The sequence below is a fragment of the Heptranchias perlo genome, unplaced genomic scaffold (assembly GCF_035084215.1).
Source record: "Heptranchias perlo isolate sHepPer1 unplaced genomic scaffold, sHepPer1.hap1 HAP1_SCAFFOLD_60, whole genome shotgun sequence".
In the NCBI taxonomy this organism is placed as follows: domain Eukaryota; kingdom Metazoa; phylum Chordata; class Chondrichthyes; order Hexanchiformes; family Hexanchidae; genus Heptranchias; species Heptranchias perlo.
In genome coordinates, this window is record NW_027139623.1 from 2,161,702 (window position 1) to 2,183,855 (window position 22,154).

The following is a 22,154-nucleotide window of genomic DNA, read 5'->3' on the forward strand; positions in this document are numbered from 1 at the left end:
AAGGGGGAATGGTGACTGGTCCGGGAGTGTCTGTAAATGAAGGAGGAATGGTGATTGGTCCGGGAGTGTCTGTAAATGAAGGAGGAACGGTGATTGGTCCGGGAGTGTCTGTAAATGCAGGAGAATTGTTGACAGGTCAGGTCGTGTCGATATCTGAAGGAGAAACAGTGATGGGTCAGGGAGCGTCTATTAATGAAGGGAAATGCTGACGGGTCAGGGAGAGTTTGTAAATGAAGGAGAAATGCTGAAGGGTCAGGAAGCGTCTATAAACGTAGGAGAAATTGTGTTTGATCAGGGAATGCCTGAAAATGAAGGCGAAATGGTGACTGGTCAGGGGGTTTCTGTAAATGAAGGAGGAATGGTGATTGGTCAGGGGGTGTCTGTAAATGAATGCGAAATGGTGACTGGTCAGGGGGTGTCTGTAAATGAAGGAGGAATGGTGATTGGTCAGGGGGTGTCTGCAAATGAAGGAGAAATGGTGATTGGTCAGGAGGTGTCTGTAAATGAAGGAGGAACGGTGACTGGTGCGGGAGTGTCTGTAAATGAAGGCGAAATGGTGACTGGTCAGGGGGTGTCTGTAAATGAAGGAGAAATGGTGAGTGGTCAGGGGGTGTCTGTAAATGAAGGCGAAATGGTGACTGTCAGGGAGAGTCTGTAAATGAAGGAGGAACGGTGATTGGTCCGGGAGTGTCTGTAAATGAAGGCGAAATGGTGATTGGTCCGGGGGTGTCTGTAAATGAAGGAGGAACGGTGATTGGTCCGGGAGTGTCTGTAAATGCAGGAGAATTGTTGACAGGTCAGGGAGTGTCGACATCTGAAGGACAAAAAGTGATGGGTCAGGGAGTGTCTATTAATGAAGGGACATGCTGACGGGTCAGGGAGAGTTTGCAAATGAAGGAGAAATGCTGAAGGGTCAGGGAGCGTCTATAAATGTAGGAGAAATTGTGTTTGATCAGGGAGCGTCTGAAAATGAAGGAGAAATTGTGATAGGTCAAGGAAAATCTTTAAGTGAAGGAGAAATGGTGACTGGTCAGGGAGAGTCTTTTGCCAAAATTGGGAGATATCACAGATGGACGGCATACAGGCAGCTATACGGAGGGACATTGTGTGGAAATGAGGGGCAGAGCATATACACACAGCCAGAGTCAACATATTCAGGAGAGGAGAGGGGAATCAGTGAGTGTGGAACTGAATCCAACCAGAGTCAGCAACTTCAGGGGAGGAGAGGGAGGGGAACCAGTGAGTGTAGAACTGAACCCAGTCAGAGTCAGCACCTTCAGGGGAGGAGAGGGAGGGGAACCACTGAGTGCAGAACTGAACCCAGTCACAGTCGGGATCTTCAGGAGAGAGAGAAAACTTAAATAGAAGGAAAAATGTTGGAGGTGGTGCGATGGGTTTGGGGTCCAGCAGAGGGAGGAGGGTGAGTGTGTGGGACGGGGATTTACAGTCTGGGGGAATCAGCGGGAAGAATGTTCTATTGAAACTAGAATTGCCAGTTCTGAATTTCTATCCTGTATTCACAGTGAGGACTTTTGTTATCTCCTTTTACAGGGTATTACAAGGGGCGGATTTGCAGACGAGAAACTCAAACCAAACATCACGTCAAGATCTGACTCCATTCACCAGCACCTGAAGATTATCGGCCTTAAAATATAGGAGAAATGTTTATCTGTTCTATCTGTGGAAAAGATTTCAAACATCACTGTGACTGGAATAGCAGCGAGACACACACACCCGATTGAGAGTGTTCCAGTTCACTGACTGTGGGAAGAGCTTTCACCAATTATACTGCCTGAAGAAACATCATACCATTCACAGTGGGGAGAAACGAGACACGTGTTCTCTGTGCAGACGAGACTTCCACTGATCTCCAACGTGGAGAGAGAGAAGGACACCCGCACCATGGAGAAACCGTGGAAATGTGGGGACTGTGGGAGGGGATTCAGTTACTCATCCCGGCTGGAAACTCATCGACGCAGACACACTGGAGAGAGGCCGTTCACCTGCTCCGTGTGTGGGAAGGGATTAACTCGGTCATCCAGCCTACTGACACACCAGCGAGTTCACAGTGGGGAGAGGCTGTTCACCTGCTCCGTGTGTGGGAAGAGTTTCACTCGATCATCCCACCTGCTGAGACATCAGCAAGTTCACACTGGTGAGAGGCCATTCACCTGCTTCATATGTGGGAAGGGATTCGCTCAGTCATCCCACCTCACTGAACATCAACTTGTTCACACTGATAAGAGACTTTTTAAATGTTCTGTCTGTGAGAAGAGCTTTAAAAGAAAAAGTGATCTGCTGACACACCAACGTACTCACACTGGGGAGACGCCGTTCACCTGCACTAAGTGCGGGAAGGGATTCACTCAGTCATCCAACCTGCTGACACACCAGCGAATTCACACTGGGGAGAGGCCGTTCACCTGCTCCGTGTGTGGGAGCGGATTCACTCAATCTTCCCACCTCATTGAACATCAGCTTGTTCACACTGATAAGAGACTTTTTAAATGCTCTGTCTGTGAGAAAAGCTTTAAAAGAAAAAGTGATCTGCTGACACACCAACGCACTCACACTGGGGAGAGGCCGTTCACCTGCTCCGTGTGTGGGAAGGGATTCACTCGGTCATCCAGCCTACTGACACACCAGCGAGTTCACAGTGGGGAGAGGCTGTTCACCTGCTCCGTGTGTGGGAAGAGTTTCACTCGATCATCCCACCTGCTGAGACATCAGCAAGTTCACACTGGGGAGAGGCCATTCACCTGCTTCATATGTGGGAAGGGATTCGCTCAGTCATCCACCCTGCTTACACACCAGCGAGTTCACACAGGGCAGAGGCCGTTCACCTGCTTCATATGTGTGAAGAGATTCACTCAGTCATCCACCCTGCTGACACACCAGCGAGTTCACACTGGGGAGAGGCCATTCACCTGCTCCGTGTGTGGGAAGGAATTCACTTGTTCATCCGGCCTCATTGAACACCAAATTGTTCACACTGATAAGAGACCCTTTAAATGTTCTAACTGTGAGAAGAGCTTTAAAAGAACTTGGGATCTGCTGAGACATGAACGTATTCACACTGGGGAGAGGCCGATCACCTGCTTCGTGTGTGGGATGGGATTCACTCAGTCTTCCCACCTGCTGAGTCACCAGCGGGATCACATGTGACTGCAGGGGTTGGATTCTGCTGTTATTGCTGATGTTAATCACATCCAGGAGCGAACCATGTTCATTCTGACAGTTGGGGTTTGTTTCTGATGTTAAACTCCAGCCCAGTTAAAGGGATTATTAATATTCTGTACAAGTGTCAAATTAATCAGCTTTCTTTCAAACACAGTGTGTCCAGTCCTTGATATCTTGATGATAAGAGAAGCAGTTTGAGGACTCATGATGAAGTGAGTGGAATCCATCTTAGAACTGAGTTCCTCCACCATTTTAAAAGATGGATCGACAAATGTCCAACTCTGACAGGACAGAAAATTCTATTATATCACACGGTCCACTTCAATCAGGCTGAGCAGATTTCCACTACCCTTGTGTGGGAAAGAGTTTCCTGATTTCAATCCAAGACACCCGAGCTCTAAATTTAAGTTTATGTCCTCTTGTTCTGGATTCACCGACGAGAGAAAATAGTTTCTATTTCGACCCTATCGAATCCCTTTATAATTTTAAATATCTGGATCAGATCACCCCTCAACCTTCTAAACTCAAGGGAATGCAAACCAAGTTTATGCAACCGGTCCTTATAATTGAACCCTTCAAGCCCCAGTGTCATTCTGGTGAATTTGCACTGTACCCCCTCCAAGGTCAATATATCCAATATGTCCCAGCACTGACTGTGTGTATAACAGGACTGAGTGTCCCAGCACTGACTGTGTGTTTAACAGGACTGAGTGTCCCAGCACTGACTGTGTGCATAACAGGACTGAGTGTCCCAGCACTGACTGTATGTTTAACAGGACTGAGTGTCCCAGCACTGAATGTGTGAAGAACAGCACTGAGTGTCCCAGCACTGACTGTGTGTATAACAGGACTGAGTGTCCCAGCACTGAATGTGTATAACAGGACTGAGTGTCCCAGCACTGACTCTGTGTAAACAGGACTGAATGTCCCAGCATTGATTGTGTGTATGACAGGACTGAGTGTCCCAGCACTGACTGTGTATATAACAGGACTGAGTGTCCCAGCATTGACTGCATGTATAACAGAACTGAGTGTCCCAGCACTGAATGTGTGTGTCAAAGGACTGACTGTCCCAGCACTGACTGTATGTATAACAGGACTGAGTGTCCCAGCACTGATTGTGTGGAAACAGGACAGAGTGTTTCAACACTGACTGTGTGTACAACAGGACTAAGTGTCCCAGCACTGACTGTATTGAAAAAGGACTGACTGTCCCAGCACTGACTGTGTGTATAACAGAACTGAGTGTCCCAGCACTGACTGTGTGTATAACAGGACTGAGTGTCCCAGCACTGACTCTGTGTATAACAGGACTGAGTGTCCCAGCACTGACTGTGTGAAAACAGGACTGAGTGTCCCAGCACTGACTGTGTGTATAACAGAACTGAGTGTCCCAGCACTGACTGTGTTGATAGCAGGACAGGGTGTCCCAGCACTGAATGTGTGTATAACAGGATTGATTGTCCCAGCACTGACTGTGCGTATAACAGGATTGAGTGTCCCAGCACTGACTGTGTGTATAACAGGACTGAATGTCCCAGCACTGACTGTGTGCATAACAGGACTGAATGTCCCAGCACTGACTGTATGTATAACAGGACTGAGTGTCCCAGCACTGACTGTGTGTGTAAAAGGACTGACTTTCCCAGCAATGACTGTGTGTATAACAGGACTGAGTGTCCCAGCACTGACTGTGTGTATAACAGGACGGAGTGTCCCAGCACTGACTGTGTGTATAACAGGACTGAGTGTCCCAGCACTGACTGTGTGTATAACAGGGCGGAGTGTCCCAGCACTGACTATGTGTCTAACAGGATTGAGTGTCCCAGCACTGACTGTGCGCAGAGTGTAGATGGTGTGTGGGAGGAGATAAATGGGTGGGTTCGATTCCATGATAGGTTGGAGTGACATGGGGTTGTCGGTGGAGAATAAATCGGTTGGAGGAGGTTACAGAGATAGGGAGGGGGCGAGGACCATGGAGGGATTTGAAAACGAGGTCGAGGGTCTTAAAATCGAAGCTTTGTCGGACCGGGTGCCAATGTAGTAAAACATGAACAGAAACTTACGGTTCACTGCCCGGCAGACAGGTGGAGAAGACATTGATGTCCACGGGGGAACAGTCAGGGTCACAGCAGCAGTTGAGGTCGCAGACTCCGCCAGTCAGGTCACAGGTACAAATGGGAACGGCTGGAACAAGACACACACAGTGAGATCTTACAACAGAGCACGGACGGTCTCAAAGACCACCTCCCTCCCTTGTCTGAATCCACGATCACCGTCTTCACCATCTCCCAAAATCAATCTGCAGACTTATCCTCCCACTGCTTTCTACTCACCGAATTACAGCTTCCAGATACCCAGCACAACCCACTTAATAAATGATAGTAATTATGTGGAGAGAATAGAGAAGCTGGGATTACTCTCTTTGGAGCAGAGAAGGTTCAGGGGAGATTTACCAGAATGGTACCGGGGATGAGGGACTTCAGTTCCCGGGAGAGACTGGAGAAGCTGGGATTGTTCTCCTCAGAGCAGAGACGGTTTCGGGGAGATTTAATAGAGAGGTTGAAAATGAGGAGGGGTTTTGATGGAGTCGATGGGGAGAAACTGTTGCCACTGGCGGGAGGGTCGGTAACCAGAGGACACAGATTGAAGAGAATTGGGAAAAGAGCCAGAGGGAGATGAGGAGAATGTTTTTAGGCAGCGAGTTGTTCTGATCTGGAATTCGCTGCCTAAAAGGGCGGTGGGAGCAGATTCAATAATAACTTTCAAAAGGGAATCGGCTCAATCCTTGAAGGGGGGAAATTTGCGGGACTGTGGGGAAAGAGCAGGGGGAGTGGGACTAATGGGATCGCTCTTTCACAGGGCCGGCACAGGCGCGATGGGCCGAGCGGCCTCTTTCACAGAGCCGGCACAGGCGCGATGGGCCGAGCGGCCTCTTTCACAGAGCCGGCACAGGCGCGATGGGCCGAGCGGCCTCTTTCACTGGGCCGGCACAGGCGCGATGGGCCGAGCGGCCTCTCTCTGTGCTGTTTGATTCTCGCTCACTTTTGGACTCCGACCCACGGCCCGTTTGACGGGGAGGCGGGAGGATGACTCCCCCCCGAGCCCAGCTCGACACCGGGCGCTGACAGAGTGGAGATTTAGGAGGCCCCGAGTAACTCCCCCCCGTCTCCCCCCCCCCCCGCCCCCGCTCTCCCCTCTCAGGCCACTCCCGGGTGCGGGCCCTCCCCTCTCTCGGCCTCGCCCCCGCCCACAGCAGCGCCCGCCCGCCGGCCCAAGTCAGCCATCATCATCCTCCCCCCGGCGCCGCCTGTTGCTGAGGGAACGCGGCACACTGACCACACGGCGCATGCGCGGCATCGCACGGCCCGGAGCGGACGTTCGCGTCATGACGATACCGCGTAAAGAGGAGTGACGCTGCCGCGTGGCACGTGATGGGAAGTGTCAGCCCGGGAGCGTGGCTGGGAGGTGAGAGCTGTCAATCAAAGCGCGCGGCTTCAGCACTCACTGCTCACAAGGTTTGGAGAATTGGTTTAAAAATGCAAAGTCTGCAAGAATAAAATAAAAATGGAAATGTACAAAAAGAAAGAAAAATTGCAAATGCAATATTCGAAATGAAAAACAGAAATGTCCAAACTCACATAAAGCTGATGTTTTGGGTCCTCCCGCCACGATGAGTCTTCCCTTCCTGGGGCACAGGATGAGCACAAATTGGGATATTTTTTCTACATGTGCACTAACTCTTAGTGATTGGTGTACCTGGACACCTAAGTCCCTTTGCTCCTCTGCAGTCCCTAGTTTCTCATCATTGAGAAAATAATCCTATTTCTCACCTGGTGCCTGCAATAGATGCTATTTCGACAGCTCCCCTCATCTTTACTCTCCGCCAATGTTTCCTATGTTCACAGTCCAATAACAGACGCGGTGAGACTAGAAAATGTTTACAATATTTGAAGATATACTATATTTCATAAAATTCATGGGTGCACAAAATATCACAATTCCAATTCAAAACAATAGAATAGATATCGTTAACACTCCGATTCCATTATTAAAATTGAAAACACAGAAAATATTTTCGAATACATGCTGTACAATACAAGGTGGGATGGCCTTACAAGGTGGACTTTCCAACATGGAGCCTTGTCACAGGCCGCATCTCACTTCAGTGCGTCCCATGGCACGAATTCCTGGACCTTGGAGTGTGCTCCTCCAGCTGGAAGACCAGTCGGTTTCGGGTGGACCAAATGGCCTTCTTCACCGAGCTGATTGTCTTACAGCAGCAGTTGATATCTGTCTCGGTGTGTTTCAGAGGAACTGCCCGCACAGCACAGCATCCTCTGTTTCCGAGCTGTTGGGGGTGAACTCCTCTTCGACTCCATGGTATAGAGGTCCTGCCTCTGTGGAGGGACGTTATCACTTTTTACTCGAAATCATCGATCCATTCACCCACATTCATGTTAGTGTTTGGCAAAAACTGTCTGATGTCTTCCACACACCAGTGGAACCTTGGGGTCAGAGAAGGAGGGGGTAATTTTACCTTCACTGCTTGGGCGGTAAACTGACGGAGCAGAAATTAAAATCGGGAATGTTCTATAAGGGGCGGGTGATGCGCTCTATCAGTTCAGCCCCCAGCGATGGTGAAAATTTCCCTCCACGTGTTGTGAACCGGTGTAGTTTGAGACAATGTTCACCTGAGGAAGGAGGTAGCCTCCGAAAGCTTGTGAATTTAAAATAAAATTGCTGGACTATAACTTGGTGTTGTAAAATTATTTTATTTCAGACAGTGGGGGTGGGGCGGGAATAGCGAATGTCAGCGAGTCACCAGGACCCTGGGTTTATTTGAAATGATTTCTATCTGAAATCTGAGCCCGGCCCCGGGACAGGAATCATCTGATTCCGGGATCAGCTCTTTTCTGAGAGACGTGGGTGGCTCTGAGAAGAGCCGTTGGGTTCAGATGGTCACAAGTTGCACTTGACTTTTTACTTCTTTTTGCCCGCTGCTTTCTTGGGCTTTGCTGACTTCGGCTTGGGCTTGGCCCTCGGTTTTTCCACCTTCTTCGCCTTCGCCTTCACTGGCTTGGGGGTCTTGGGCTTCTTAGCCGCCGCTTTCTTCTTAATTGGTGATTTCGCCGCCTTTTTCGTGGTCGATTTCTTGACCGCTGGTTTCTTGGCCGTTAATTTCTTGACGGCTGTTTTTTTGGCCGCTGGTTTCTTTCCGGGAGATTTCTTGGTCACTTGTTTCTTCACCTTCTTTAACACTTTTGCCTGGGTTTCCTTCTTAGCGACTCTGAAGGAGCCCGAGGCGCCCGTGCCCTTGATCTGCACCAGGGAGCCTTTTTCCACATTTCTCTTGATACTTAATTTGATCTGGGACCGGAGCTTCTCCACATTCAGGCCTTTGGTAGCCAGAACCTTCTTTATCGCGGCCAGGGATATCCCCTTGCGATCCTTGCAATCCCCCACAATCTTGAGGATCTGTTCTCCCAACGGGGGACCGGTGGACTTGGGTCGGGGAACCGCCTTCTTCTTCTTCGGAGCCTTGGGTGGAGCGGCGGCGGCGGCAGGAGGAGCCGTTTCTGCGGCTGCAGTGTCTGTCATGTCCGGGACTCTGTCGAAAATCTCTCTGACAGTCAGAGCTGGGTCAGAAATGAAACGAGAGGCGGCGGCACAGAGCAACTTAAAGGCACAGAGCGGACGGGGCGGAGACATCCTGCTGTCAGCTCCCGGCCCCTCCAGCCTCTCTGTGTTTCTCTCTCCTCTTAAACTCCCCGATTCCAATTCAAATCGGGCACTCCAGAGTCCCAGACTAGCCCCTTCCTATCTCTAACACCGGTATGTTTGCTGTCGATAAACTTTCACCGGAATTAAAAGCACCAGTTTCGATTTAAACCCGTTTCATTGCTGCACTGATCGCGCTCTCTCACCCGATCGCTGACATGATCTCCGTTTTTCGGCTGAAATCTTGAATTGATCTGAAACTTTACCTTAAATTTCCACTTCGGAGCTCGGCAGGGGAGGAGGGCGATCCTTTCACAGGGATTTTTTTTTATTTTACTCCAAATAGACTTGGAAATCCGGCGATGAGACCGGCCACACAAACACAGTGACATTAATCTAACCCGCCCGCCCGTTTAACACACTCTCTCTGACACAATGTTCACATTTTCACATTCACAGGACAAACTGTTCGCCAGATTGACAATTCCCGGGACCGGCTTACCTCCCCGCTCGGCCTGTGCTGCAGATTCTCGGGGGTTAGTTGTAGTTTCCCAGCTCAGTAACTGTTAAACACTCTGAGGCCGGCGCTCCTCACAGTGTCTGGTCCCCAGATTCAGGGACAGGAGCCAATCACAGCTGTGGATGTGATTATCCATATCTGGTTTTACATGATTATATTATTCACACACAGCAATATGTTTGGTTGAGACGATAATACAAATTATCCGCTCTGGGCTCCTCCAGTCTCTCTGTCTTTCTTTCCCTCCTCCTGAACTGGTGTCCTATCCGTCCCATTCTCAACACCCAGTTACTGAATAAATTCAACATTCATAGGCAGTCCAGTTTCAGACAGTTACAGGCTGTTTCTCTCCACCTTTCCTTACTCGACTGGAGACTGATAAATGCACCGTCAGACCGGCTCATACAGAATAGAAGGGACAGTGACCGTCTCAACAACAGCACCGGAGGTCTGTTCACAGACACAGAATCAGTCTTTACCTTCCAACAGGATGTTCATATTACGTTCAATAACACTATCCCGCTCTCATGTACAGCGCTAGAGATAGAGAAATACAGACGGACAGATAAAGAGACAGACAGAGACAGGCACACAGACAAAGTATCATTCTCACACTTCCTCTCAGTGTGTCCGTTTCACACTCAGCAAACAGTATCCCACCTTCGTGTACAGCGCCAGAGAGATACAGACAGGCAGAGTATCAGCCATACGCTTCCCATCAGTGTCTCTGTTTCACGCTCAGCAGCAGTATTCCACCTTCATATGTTGCACAAAAGAGAGAGAAAAACTGACCTGCAATGTCCCGTTTTCACCCAGTAACAAATTGGAAAATACTCCATTCCAATTGCCATTCCAAGCTGGAGTGACAGAAGATGCAGTCTCATCTCTCACTGATATTATTTCTGAGACAGACACATTATTAATCCCACTCTCAGGGACAGTGTCACGCATTTAACCCTCTCTTGCATGTTGTACCCTCTGCAATTTTGCAGCTCAGGGCCCTTCTGTATTTCTCTCAGTGACCGAGAGTTTCACTCCGATTGAAATAAACTGGGACTGTAGCAGTCAGATATTAATCCGACACGGTCCCAGCAAATACACCGACTCCCACTTTCCTCCCATGTTTCTCCAGGATGAAATCCTCTCATTTCGAGGATTTCATTTTCACATCGTTCACCTGACGAAGGAGGAAGCCTCCGAAAGCTTGTGAATTTAAAATAAAATTGCTGGACTATAACTTGGTGTTGTAAAATTGTTTACAATTCTCCAGGATTGGTTGGAGGAATCCGGCCTCCAGATACGGAGTCACAAGTTTCTTTATCAGTAACGGGACCAAGAATGAACAGAACCAATTGGCTCATTTCACAGCCGCCCACTTTATCTCTGAAAGACTCTTTTCCATCAAAAGATACCGAGAGAAACAGCAGGGATGGAAACATCTAGTTTAATAGTTAGAGATTGGAAAGTCAGTCTGATTTCCAGCGTTAGGCACTGGTGGAATCCCATCTGTTTTCCATTCTGGTGCCTGTTCCTGCACTGCCTGTGGACCCCATTCCCTCTGACCTTTCCCCCAGACCCACTTCCTTTGCTCAGACTCGGAAAAATTCCAATTGGGGAAAGTTTCCATCGATTTTTGTATTGGGAATTAAACCAGATATCTGCGCATGCGTGACTCAGCCCCGCCCCCAGCGCTGGTCGTCGGTGAACGGAAGAGCGCATGCGCGCTCCCCTCCCCCAGCTCGGCCTGTGGGCGCCATTCCCTCAGTGAGCGGAAGAAGATGGTTTAAAACAGCCGGGAATGGAGAGATCACGGCCCCCGGGGGAAGGGAGCAAAGAGCAGCCTCGTTACAGCAGCTCATCGCTTCGGGACCGTGTCCGCAGATGGGCTCAGAGATCGGCATTGAGTCCGGGGGAAGGTCAGGGGGAGTCCGGGGGCTGTTTGTAAGAGGCGGAGTGGATCAGGAACTGGTCCTGGAACATGGAGTGAGCGGGGGAAGGGAGAGGTCATTCTCGGGCTGTGTGTGTACAGGGTGTGTCCAGGGTAAGGGAGACAGAATGGGAAGAACCTGCTATTTAAAATCATTGCTGCTTTCTCTCCCCAAATCAGTAGTGAATGTTCCTGGTTTAGTTCCAGTCTCACCCTGTTACTGGACAGTGAACAGTCAGGATGTGGGGAGTTATACAAGCAGTATCTATTGCAGGCATCAGGTGAGAAGTGTGAAGGACACATTTTAAACAGCGGTTGTTTGGTTTGGGGTGAACGGCTAGTCCCATGGGAGAGGAGTTGAGAAACCTGACCTGTACAAAGGTCCCTGCCCCATCGGGTAGTCCAATTCACGGATCAGTGCAGGGGTTGTGTTGTGTCTGGATGTCACTAAATTGTTATAAAATCGTCCAACACACCGGGTGTGCAGAAGCTGAGTGCTGCAGTACTGCAGTGGAGTCAGACATTGACACTGTTTGTATCACTGGTTTTCATTTGTGGATATTCAAAATGATCATTAACAGAGATATTAAACTGATCACTTTTGTATTTTCTACCTCACCTGTTCCTGAGTAATAAGAGATAATTTTCTTTCCACAGGCAAATCCTTGAAGGATCCAGAATAAATGTGATGTTTCCTCCACCCGAGGCAAAAGAAACAGTGCAGCCAGCTCCTTCTCACACACAGTAAGTACATTATCACACACACAGAGCACGGAGTCACAGACAGGTCATCAGTTCCACAGTCTCAGATAGCAGAAGTAGTCAGTACCACACTGATCCCAAGACCCAGAGACACATTTTCAATCCAACCATCAAACAGAGCAGGTGAAGTAGATACTGTTCCATTTCTCCCAAACTCAGTTCCGCTGACAGGGAAATACAAAAATCCCAGTCAAAATCACACTCTCAGATTGAAAGGCACTGTGTCAATCTCACAATTGTGCAACATTAAATACCAGATAGAAATCACACATGGTACCCGATTGAAAGGGACAGAATGAACCCCAATAATGTACCCTGAGATTCCAATTGAATACCACCCCACAACTCACAAATGTGAGTTTAATACATGCAGTATCCATTCGATTAATGTATCATGAGGTACAAACTGCAGACATGTCCAAAACTCATGTAGAGTATCAGACTGAGAAATGTTGTGACAGTCGAACCTGAAAAACAAATGAGAAACCAGTTTATAATACACATAGTATGAGATGTAAATACACAGTATCAATTCTATTAGTGCACACTGAGATACACATTACATACCAGTCCAAAAATCTCATACAATATTAGACTGAAAGGCACAGTATCGATTACAATAGTACAGACTGAGCTGCACATTATATACCAATTCCAAAATCACTATATCAGTTTGAAATATATGTTATCATTCACAATAGTACACAAAGATATTGATTTAATAGTAGTCCAAAAAGCACACAAATTATCTGATTAAAAACCTCCAGCACCAAATCCTAAAGTATATCCATATTTACCAATTAAATGAAAAAAACTATTTAAACATGAAGATATTAAAGCTGCAGTATTGAACACCATAATGTAATCTGAGACAATAATTATAGACAGATGCAGAATAAATCTCACACTCTTATGGTACCAATGTTGACAGAGAATGTATCCCAAACTCTCATAATGTACCAGAGACTGGCAGATAAAGTATGAATCCCACACTCACACAGCATCAGAGACTGTATATATCAAATGAATCGCAAACTCAAACACACTACTGACAAGATACACAATGAATCCCACACAGTATCACGGACTGAGAGATACAAAATGAATCTCTCAGTCACCTACATTAGTGCAGGCTGAGTTACAAATTAGGGACCAGTCCACAAATCTCAGTGTCAGGTTGAAAGATACAGTACCAATTCCATTAGTGCAGACTGAGCTACATATTAATTACCAATACAAAAGACCAATGCAGATTCAGACTGAAATATACAGTATTCCATTTATGCAGACTGAGCAACACATTGTATATAAGTTCAACATGTCACCATGTCAGTTTGGAAGATACACTGTATCACAATTGTGTTCACATTGATGCAGATTTAATCGTAGCCAAAAAGTGCAGTGATTCTCTGATTATAACCTACAGCATCACATTTTAACGTATATAATTACTTACCACTTAAACACTGGGAAAAATTATTTATACATTTATGTATTAAAGATACAGGTTTGAATGCCATGCTGTGAAATGAGATACAAATTAGATACAGATAAAGAATGAATCTCATACTCAGATCCAGTGCCAGAGACTGACATAAAGAATGAATCCCTCACTCATACAATGTACCACTGACTGACAGATACAAAATGAATCCCACACTAACATACAGTAGCACAGACTGACAGATACAGTATATATATCACTCATATACAGTATCAGAGATTGATGGAAATGGAATGAATGTCTCACTCACATGCAGCACCAGAGACTGACAGATATGGAATTAATCCCAAATTCACACATGGTGCCAGAGACTGACAGGAACAGAATGAATCTCATTCAGATACAGTTCAAGGGGCTGACATATATAGAATGAATCCCACACTCACACACAGTACCACAGGCTGACAGAATCAGAATGAATCACAAAGTACCACAGTCAAACAAATACAGAATGAATCTCTAAGTCAAATCACTGCAGACTGAGTTACACACAACATGCCAGTCCAAAAATCTTCGTGTCAGATTGAAAGATAATGTATCAATTCCATTAGTGCAGACTGAGCCAAACATTATATAGCAGTCCAACACTGTCAGACCATATCAGACTCAAAGATACAACATCAATTCCATTAGCATGTACTGAGCTACATGTTACACACCAGTCCAAAAATCTCATACAGTAACAGACTGATAGATACATTATCAATTCTATTAGTGCAGGCTGAGCTATATATTACATTCCAGTCCAAAAATCTCAGTGTCAGACTGAGATACAGAATTAATTCCATTATTATAGACTGAGCTACACATTATATACCAGTTAAATAATTTCACCATGGAGAGATTGAAAGGTACATTATCATTCACAACAGAGTTCAGAGATGAAGATGTAATACACTCACAAACATTGTTTGATTAAAGAAAATCCAAAAGTGTATCAATATTTACAAATTAAACACTTGATAAAAAACGGCATATACTTTAAAGTATTAAAGATATAGTTTCAAATACAATAATATAAACTGAAATAAGAACACAGAATGAATCCAGACTTGCACATTGTCTCAGAGACTGAATTATAGAATAAAACCCAGACTGAGATAAATTGGCTGAGACTGACAGATACAGAATGTATCCTAAACTCATATACAGTATCAGAGACTGACAGATACAGAATAAAGCCCACATTCACATGCAGCACCAGAGACAGACAGAAACAGAATGAATCCCACACTAAGACACAGTACCAGAGACAGACAGAAACAGAATGAATCCCACACTCACACACAGTACCAAAGGCAGACAGATACAGAATAAACCCCATACTCATGTGCAGTACCAGATACAGACAGGTACAGAATAAACCCCACACTTATATACAGTATCAGAGACTGAAAAATACAGAATAAACCGCACACTCATATACAGCACCAGAGACAGACAGAAGCAGAATAAACCTGCCACTCGCATACAGTACCCGTTACAGACAGATACAGAATAAACCCCACACACGTACAGTACCACAGACTGACAGGCACAGAATGAATCCCACACTCACACACAGTACCAGACACTGAAAGATACAGAATAATCCTCACATTCATATACAGTACCAGAAACAGACGAATAAAGAATAAACCCCACACTCATTTGCAGTACCAGAGACAGACAGATACAGAATGAATCCCAAATTCACACACAGTACCAGAGACTGACAGATACAGAATGAATCCCAAATTCACACAAGGTACCAGAGACTGACATACACTGAATAAACCCCACACTCATTTCCAGTACCAGAGACTGACAGATACAGTATATACCCCCCACTCATTTGCAGCTCAAGAGACTGACAGATACAGAATAAACCCCACACTCATATACAGTACGAGAGACTGATAGGCACAGAATGAATCCCACACACACACAACACCAGAGACTGACAGATACAGAATAAACCCCACACTCATATGCAGCACCAGAGACTGACAGATACAGAATAAACCCCACACTCATATACAGTACCAGAGACTGACAGATACGGAATGTGTGAATTTGGGATTCACAGTATCGGAGACAGACAGATACAGAATAAACCCCAAACACATCGACAGTATCAGAGACACACAATTACAGAATAAACCCCACACTGACACACAGTTCCAGAGACTGACAGATACAGAATAAACCTCACACTCATGTACAGTATCAGAGACTGACTTATACAGAATGAATCTTATACTCACACACAATACCAGAGACTGACAGATACAGAATAAAGCCCAACCTCATATACTGTACCAGAGACAGATAAATACAAAATAAACACCAAACACATCTACAGTATCGGAGATAGACAGATAGAGAATAAACACCACACTCACACACAGTACCAGAGACAGACACAGAATAAAAGCTACACTCACACACAGTACCAGAGACAGACAGATACAGAATAAAACCTACACTCACACACAGTACCAGAGACAGACAGGCACAGAATAAACCCCACACTCACACACAGTACCAGAGAGTGAAAAATACAGAATAAACACCAAACTCTTGTACAGGATCAGAGACTGACAGATACAGAATAAACCCCACAATCATGTAAAGTGCCAGGAAAAATTGTTTGGTTAGTGAGTGTCTGTAAATGAAGGAAACATGTTGTCTGGTAAGGGAGTGTCTATACATGAAGGAAAAACGGTGAAGGGTCAGGGAATATCTATAAATGAAAGAGAAATGGTGACAGGTCAGGGATTGTCGAAAATGAAGGTGAAATGGTTTCTGGTAAGGGAATATTATAAATGGGAGAAGACATGGTGACAGGTCAGGGAGTGTCTAAAAATGAAGGCGAAATGGTGACGGGTGACGGAGTGTCCATAAAGGAGGGAGAAATGGTGACAGATGAGGCAGAGTCTGTAAATGATGGAGAAATGGTGACTTGTCAGAGGGTGTCTGTAAATGAAGGGGGAATGGTGACTGGTCCGGGAGTGTCTGTAAATGAAGGAGGAATGGTGATTGGTCCGGGAGTGTCTGTAAATGAAGGAGGAATGGTGATTGGTCCGGGAGTGTCTGTAAATGCAGGAGAATTGTTGACAGGTCAGGTAGTGTCGATATCTGAAGGAGAAACAGTGATGGGTCAGGGAGCGTCTATTAATGAAGGGAAATGCTGACGGGTCAGGGAGAGTTTGTAAATGAAGGAGAAATGCTGAAGGGTCAGGAAGCGTCTATAAACGTAGGAGAAATTGTGTTTGATCAGGGAATGTCTGAAAATGAAGGCGAAATGGTGACTGGTCAGGGGGTTTCTGTGAATGAAGGAGGAATGGTGATTGGTCAGGGGGTGTCTGTAAATGAAGGAGGAATGGTGATTGGTCAGGGGGTGTCTGTAAATGAAGGAGGAATGGTGACTGGTCAGGGGGTGTCTGTAAATGAAGGAGGAACGGTGACTGGTGCGGGAGTGTCTGTAAATGAAGGCGAAATGGTGACTGGTCAGGGGGTGTCTGTAAATGAAGGAGAAATGGTGACTGGTCAGGGGGTGTCTGCAAATGAAGGAGAAATGGTGACTGGTCAGGGGGTGTCTGTAAATGAAGGAGGAACGGTGACTGGTGCGGGAGTGTCTGTAAATGAAGGCGAAATGGTGACTGGTCAGGGAGTGTCTGTAAATGCAGGAGAATTGTTGACAGGTCAGGGAGTGTCGACATCTGAAGGACAAAAAGTGATGGGTCAGGGAGTGTCTATTAATGAAGGGACATGCTGACGGGTCAGGGAGAGTTTGCAAATGAAGGAGAAATGCTGAAGGGTCAGGGAGCGTCTATAAATGTAGGAGAAATTGTGTTTGATCAGGGAGCGTCTGAAAATGAAGGAGAAATTGTGATAGGTCAAGGAAAATCTTTAAGTGAAGGAGAAATGGTGACTGGTCAGGGAGAGTCTTTTGCCAAAATTGGGAGATATCACAGATGGACGGCATACAGGCAGCTATAGGGAGGGACATTGTGTGGAAATGAGGGGCAGAGCATATACACACAGCCAGAGTCAACATATTCAGGAGAGGAGAGGGGAATCAGTGAGTGTGGAACTGAATCCAACCAGAGTCAGCAACTTCAGGGGAGGAGAGGGAGGGGAACCAGTGAGTGTAGAACTGAACCCAGTCAGAGTCAGCACCTTCAGGGGAGGAGAGGGAGGGGAACCACTGAGTGCAGAACTGAACCCAGTCACAGTCGGGATCTTCAGGAGAGAGAGAAAACTTAAATAGAAGGAAAAATGTTGGAGGTGGTGCGATGGGTTTGGGTTCCAGCAGAGGGAGGAGGGTGAGTGTGTGGGACGGGGATTTACAGTCTGGGGGAATGAGCGGGAAGAATGTTCCACAGGAACTGGAATTGCCTGTTCTGAATTTCTATCCTGTATTCACAGTGAGGACTTTTGTTATCTCCTTTTACAGGGTATTACAAGGGGCGGATTTGCAGACGAGAAACTCAAACCAAACATCACGTCAAGATCTGACTCCATTCACCAGCACCTGAAGATTATCGGCCTTAAAATATAGGAGAAATGTTGATCTGTTCTATCTGTGGAAAAGATTTCAAACATCACTGTGACTGCAATAGCAGCGAGACACACACACCCGATTGAGAGTGTTCCAGTGCACTGACTGTGGGAAGAGCTTTCACCAGTTACACAGCCTGAAGAAGGACACCCGCACCATGGAGAAACCGTCGAAATGTGGGGACTGTGGGAGGGGATTCAGTTACTCATCCCGGCTGGAAACACATCGACGCAGACACACTGGAGAGAGGCCGTTCACCTGCTCCGTGTGTGGGAGCGGATTCACTCAGTCATCCCACCTCACTGAACATCAACTTGTTCACACTGATAAGAGACTTTTTAAATGTTCTGTCTGTGAGAAGAGCTTTAAAAGAAAAAGTGATCTGCTGACACACCAACGCACTCACACTGGGGAGACGCCGTTCACCTGCACTAAGTGCGGGAAGGGATTCACTCAGTCATCCAACCTGCTGACACACCAGCGAATTCACACTGGGGAGAGGCCGTTCACCTGCTCCGTGTGTGGGAGCGGATTCACTCAATCTTCCCACCTCATTGAACATCAGCTTGTTCACACTGATAAGAGACTTTTTAAATGCTCTGTCTGTGAGAAAAGCTTTAAAAGAAAAAGTGATCTGCTGACACACCAACGCACTCACACTGGGGAGAGGCCGTTCACCTGCTCCGTGTGTGGGAAGGGATTCACTCGGTCATCCAGCCTACTGACACACCAGCGAGTCCACACTGGGGAGAGGCTGTTCACCTGCTCCGTGTGTGGGAAGAGTTTCACTCGATCATCCCACCTGCTGAGACATCAGCAAGTTCACACTGGTGAGAGGCCATTCACCTGCTTCATATGTGGGAAGGGATTCGCTCAGTCATCCACCCTGCTTACACACCAGCGAGTTCACACAGGGCAGAGGCCGTTCACCTGCTTCATATGTGGGAAGAGATTCACTCAATCATCCACCCTGCTGACACACCAGCGAGTTCACACTGGGGAGAGGCCATTCACCTGCTCCGTGTGTGGGAAGGAATTCACTTGTTCATCCGGCCTCATTGAACACCAACTTGTTCACACTGATAAGAGACCCTTTAAATGTTCTAACTGTGAGAAGAGCTTTAAAAGAACTTGGGATCTGCTGAGACATGAACGTATTCACACTGGGGAGAGGCCGATCACCTGCTCCGTGTGTGGGATGGGATTCACTCAGTCTTCCCACCTGCTGAGTCACCAGCGAGTTCACATGTGACTGCAGGGGATGGATTCTGCTGTTATTGCTGATGTTAATCACATCCAGGACTGAACCATGTTCATTCTGACAGTTGGGGTTTGTTTCTGATGTTAAACTCCAGCCCAGTTAAAGGGATTATTAATATTCTGTACAAGTGTCAAATTAATCAGCTTTCTTTCAAACACAGTGTGTCCAGTCCTTGATATCTTGATGATAAGAGAAGCAGTTTGAGGACTCATGATGAAGTGAGTGGAATCCATCTTAGAACTGAGTTCCTCCACCATTTTAAAAGATGGATCGACAAATGTCCAACTCTGACAGGACAGAAAATTCTATTATATCACACGGTCCACTTCAATCAGGCTGAGCAGATTTCCACTACCCTTGTGTGGGAAAGAGTTTCCTGATTTCAATCCAAGACACCCGAGCTCTAAATTTAAGTTTATGTCCTCTTGTTCTGGATTCACCGACGAGAGAAAATAGTTTCTATTTCGACCCTATCGAATCCCTTTATAATTTTAAATATCTGGATCAGATCACCCCTCAACCTTCTAAACTCAAGGGAATGCAAACCAAGTTTATGCAACCGGTCCTTATAATTGAACCCTTCAAGCCCCAGTGTCATTCTGGTGAATTTGCACTGTACCCCCTCCAAGGTCAATATATCCAATATGTCCCAGCACTGACTGTGTGTATCACAGGACTGAGTGTCCCAGCACTGACTGTGTGTAGATCAGGATTGAGTGTCCCAGCACTGACTGTATGTTTAACAGGACTGAGTGTCCCAGCACTGAATGTGTGAAGAACAGGACTGAGTGTCCCAGCACTGACTGTGTGTATAACAGGACTGAGTGTCCCAGCACTGAATGTGTATAACAGGACTGAGTGTCCCAGCACTGACTGCATGTATAACAGAACTGAGTGTCCCAGCACTGAATGTATTGAAAAAGGACTGACTGTCCCAGCACTGACTGTGTGTATAACAGAACTGAGTGTCCCAGCACTGACTGTGTGTATAACAGGACTGAGTGTCCCAGCACTGACTCTGTGTATAACAGGACTGAGTGTCCCAGCACTGACTGTATTGAAAAAGGACTGACTGTCCCAGCACTGACTGTGTGTATAACAGAACTGAGTGTCCCAGCACTGAGTGTGTGTAACAGGACTGAGTGTCCCAGCACTGACTCTGTGTATAACAGGACTGAGTGTCCCAGCACTGACTGTGTTGAAAAAGGACTGACTGTCCCAGCACTGACTGTGTGTATAACAGAACTGAGTGTCCCAGCACTGACTGTGTGTATAACAGGACTGAGTGTCCCAGCACTGACTCTGTGTATTACAGGACTGAGTGTCCCAGCACTGACTGTGTGAAAACAGGACTGAGTGTCCCAGCACTGACTGTGTGTATAACAGAACTGAGTGTCCCAGCACTGACTGTGTTGATAGCAGGACAGGGTGTCCCAGCACTGAATGTGTGTATAACAGGATTGATTGTCCCAGCACTGACTGTGCGTATAACAGGACTGAATGTCCCAGCACTGAATGTGTGTATAACAGGACTGAATGTCCCAGCACTGACTGTATGTATAACAGGACTGAGTGTCCCAGCACTGACTGTGTGTGTAAAAGGACTGACTTTCCCAGCAATGACTGTGTATAACAGGATTGAGTGTCCCAGCACTGACTGTGTGTATTCACAGGACTGAGTGTCCCAGCACTGACTCTGTGTGTAACAGAACTGAGTGTCCCAGCACTGACTGTGTGTATAACAGGACTGAGTGTCCCAGCACTGACTGTGTGTATAACAGGACGGAGTGTCCCAGCACTGACTATGTGTCTAACAGGATTGAGTGTCCCAGCACTGACTGTGCGCAGAGTGTAGATGGTGTGTGGGAGGAGATAAATGGGTGGGTTCGATTCCATGATAGGTTGGAGTGACATGGGGTTGTCGGTGGAGATTAAATCGGTTGGAGGAGGTTACAGAGATATGGAGAGGGCGAGGACCATGGAGGGATTTGAAAACGAGGTCGAGGGTCTTAAAATCGAAGCTTTGTCGGACCGGGTGCCAATGTAGTAACACATGAACAGAAACTTACGGTTCACTGCCCGGCAGACAGGTGGGGAAGACATTGATGTCCGCGGGGGAACAGTCAGGGTCACAGCAGCAGTTGAGGTCGCAGACTCCGCCAGTCAGGTCACAGGTACAAATGGGAACGGCTGGAACAAGACACACAGTGAGATCTTACAACAGAGCACGGACGGTCTCAAAGACCACCTCCCTCCATTGTCTGAATCCACGATCACCGTCTTCACCATCTCCCAAAATCAATCTGCAGACTTATCCTCCCACTGCTTTCTACTCACCGAATTACAGCTTCCAGATACCCAGCACAACCCAATTAATAATAATAATAATTATGTGGAGAGAATAGAGAAGCTGGGATTACTCTCTTTGGAGCAGAGAAGGTTCAGGGGAGATTTACCAGAATGGTCCCGGGGATGAGGGACTTCAGTTCCCGGGAGAGACTGGAGAAGCTGGGATTGTTCTCCTTCGAGCAGAGACGGTTAAGGGGAGATTTAATAGAGGGGTTGAAAATGAGGAGGGGTTTTGATGGAGTCGATGGGGAGAAACTGTTGCCACTGGCGGGAGGGTCGGTAACCAGAGGACACAGATTGAAGGGAATTGGGAAAAGAGCCAGAGGGAGATGAGGAGAATGTTTTTCGGCAGCGAGTTGTTCTGATCTGGAATCCACTGCCTGA

The 22,154-nt window shown here is 46.8% G+C and overlaps 2 protein-coding genes across 3 annotated transcripts in view; both read left to right on the forward strand.

The window, feature by feature from the left end:
* LOC137316677 (zinc finger protein 585A-like) overlaps positions 1 to 3,329 on the forward strand; it is a 69,456-nt gene extending 66,127 nt beyond the window's left edge. Inside the window, exon 5 of the mRNA XM_067980523.1 lies at positions 1,765 to 3,329. Coding sequence (XP_067836624.1) covers positions 1,765 to 3,165 — 1,401 coding nt within the window. The 3' untranslated portion in view covers positions 3,166 to 3,329. The remainder of the gene's footprint in view (positions 1 to 1,764) is intronic.
* Positions 3,330 to 11,169: 7,840 nt separating this feature from the next.
* LOC137316711 (zinc finger protein 229-like) lies at positions 11,170 to 19,576 on the forward strand. 2 transcript variants are annotated; one of them, XM_067980556.1, is made up of 3 exons: positions 11,170 to 11,404; positions 12,006 to 12,092; positions 18,056 to 19,576. In XM_067980556.1, the coding sequence occupies exon 3, from the start codon at positions 18,318 to 18,320 to the stop codon at positions 19,410 to 19,412; it is 1,095 nt and encodes a 364-aa protein (XP_067836657.1). In that variant the 5' UTR covers positions 11,170 to 11,404; positions 12,006 to 12,092; positions 18,056 to 18,317; the 3' UTR covers positions 19,413 to 19,576. The 2 variants fall into 2 exon arrangements, with proteins under 2 accessions (XP_067836657.1, XP_067836658.1); XM_067980557.1 differs by lacking the exon at positions 11,170 to 11,404 and having other exon boundaries at positions 11,897 to 12,092.
* Positions 19,577 to 22,154: the final 2,578 nt, after the last annotated feature.

Coding starts and splice junctions, on each gene's coding strand:
- LOC137316711 (XM_067980556.1), top strand. CDS start 18,318: ATGGAGAAACCGTCGAAATGTGGGGACTGTGGGAGGGGATTCAGTTAC.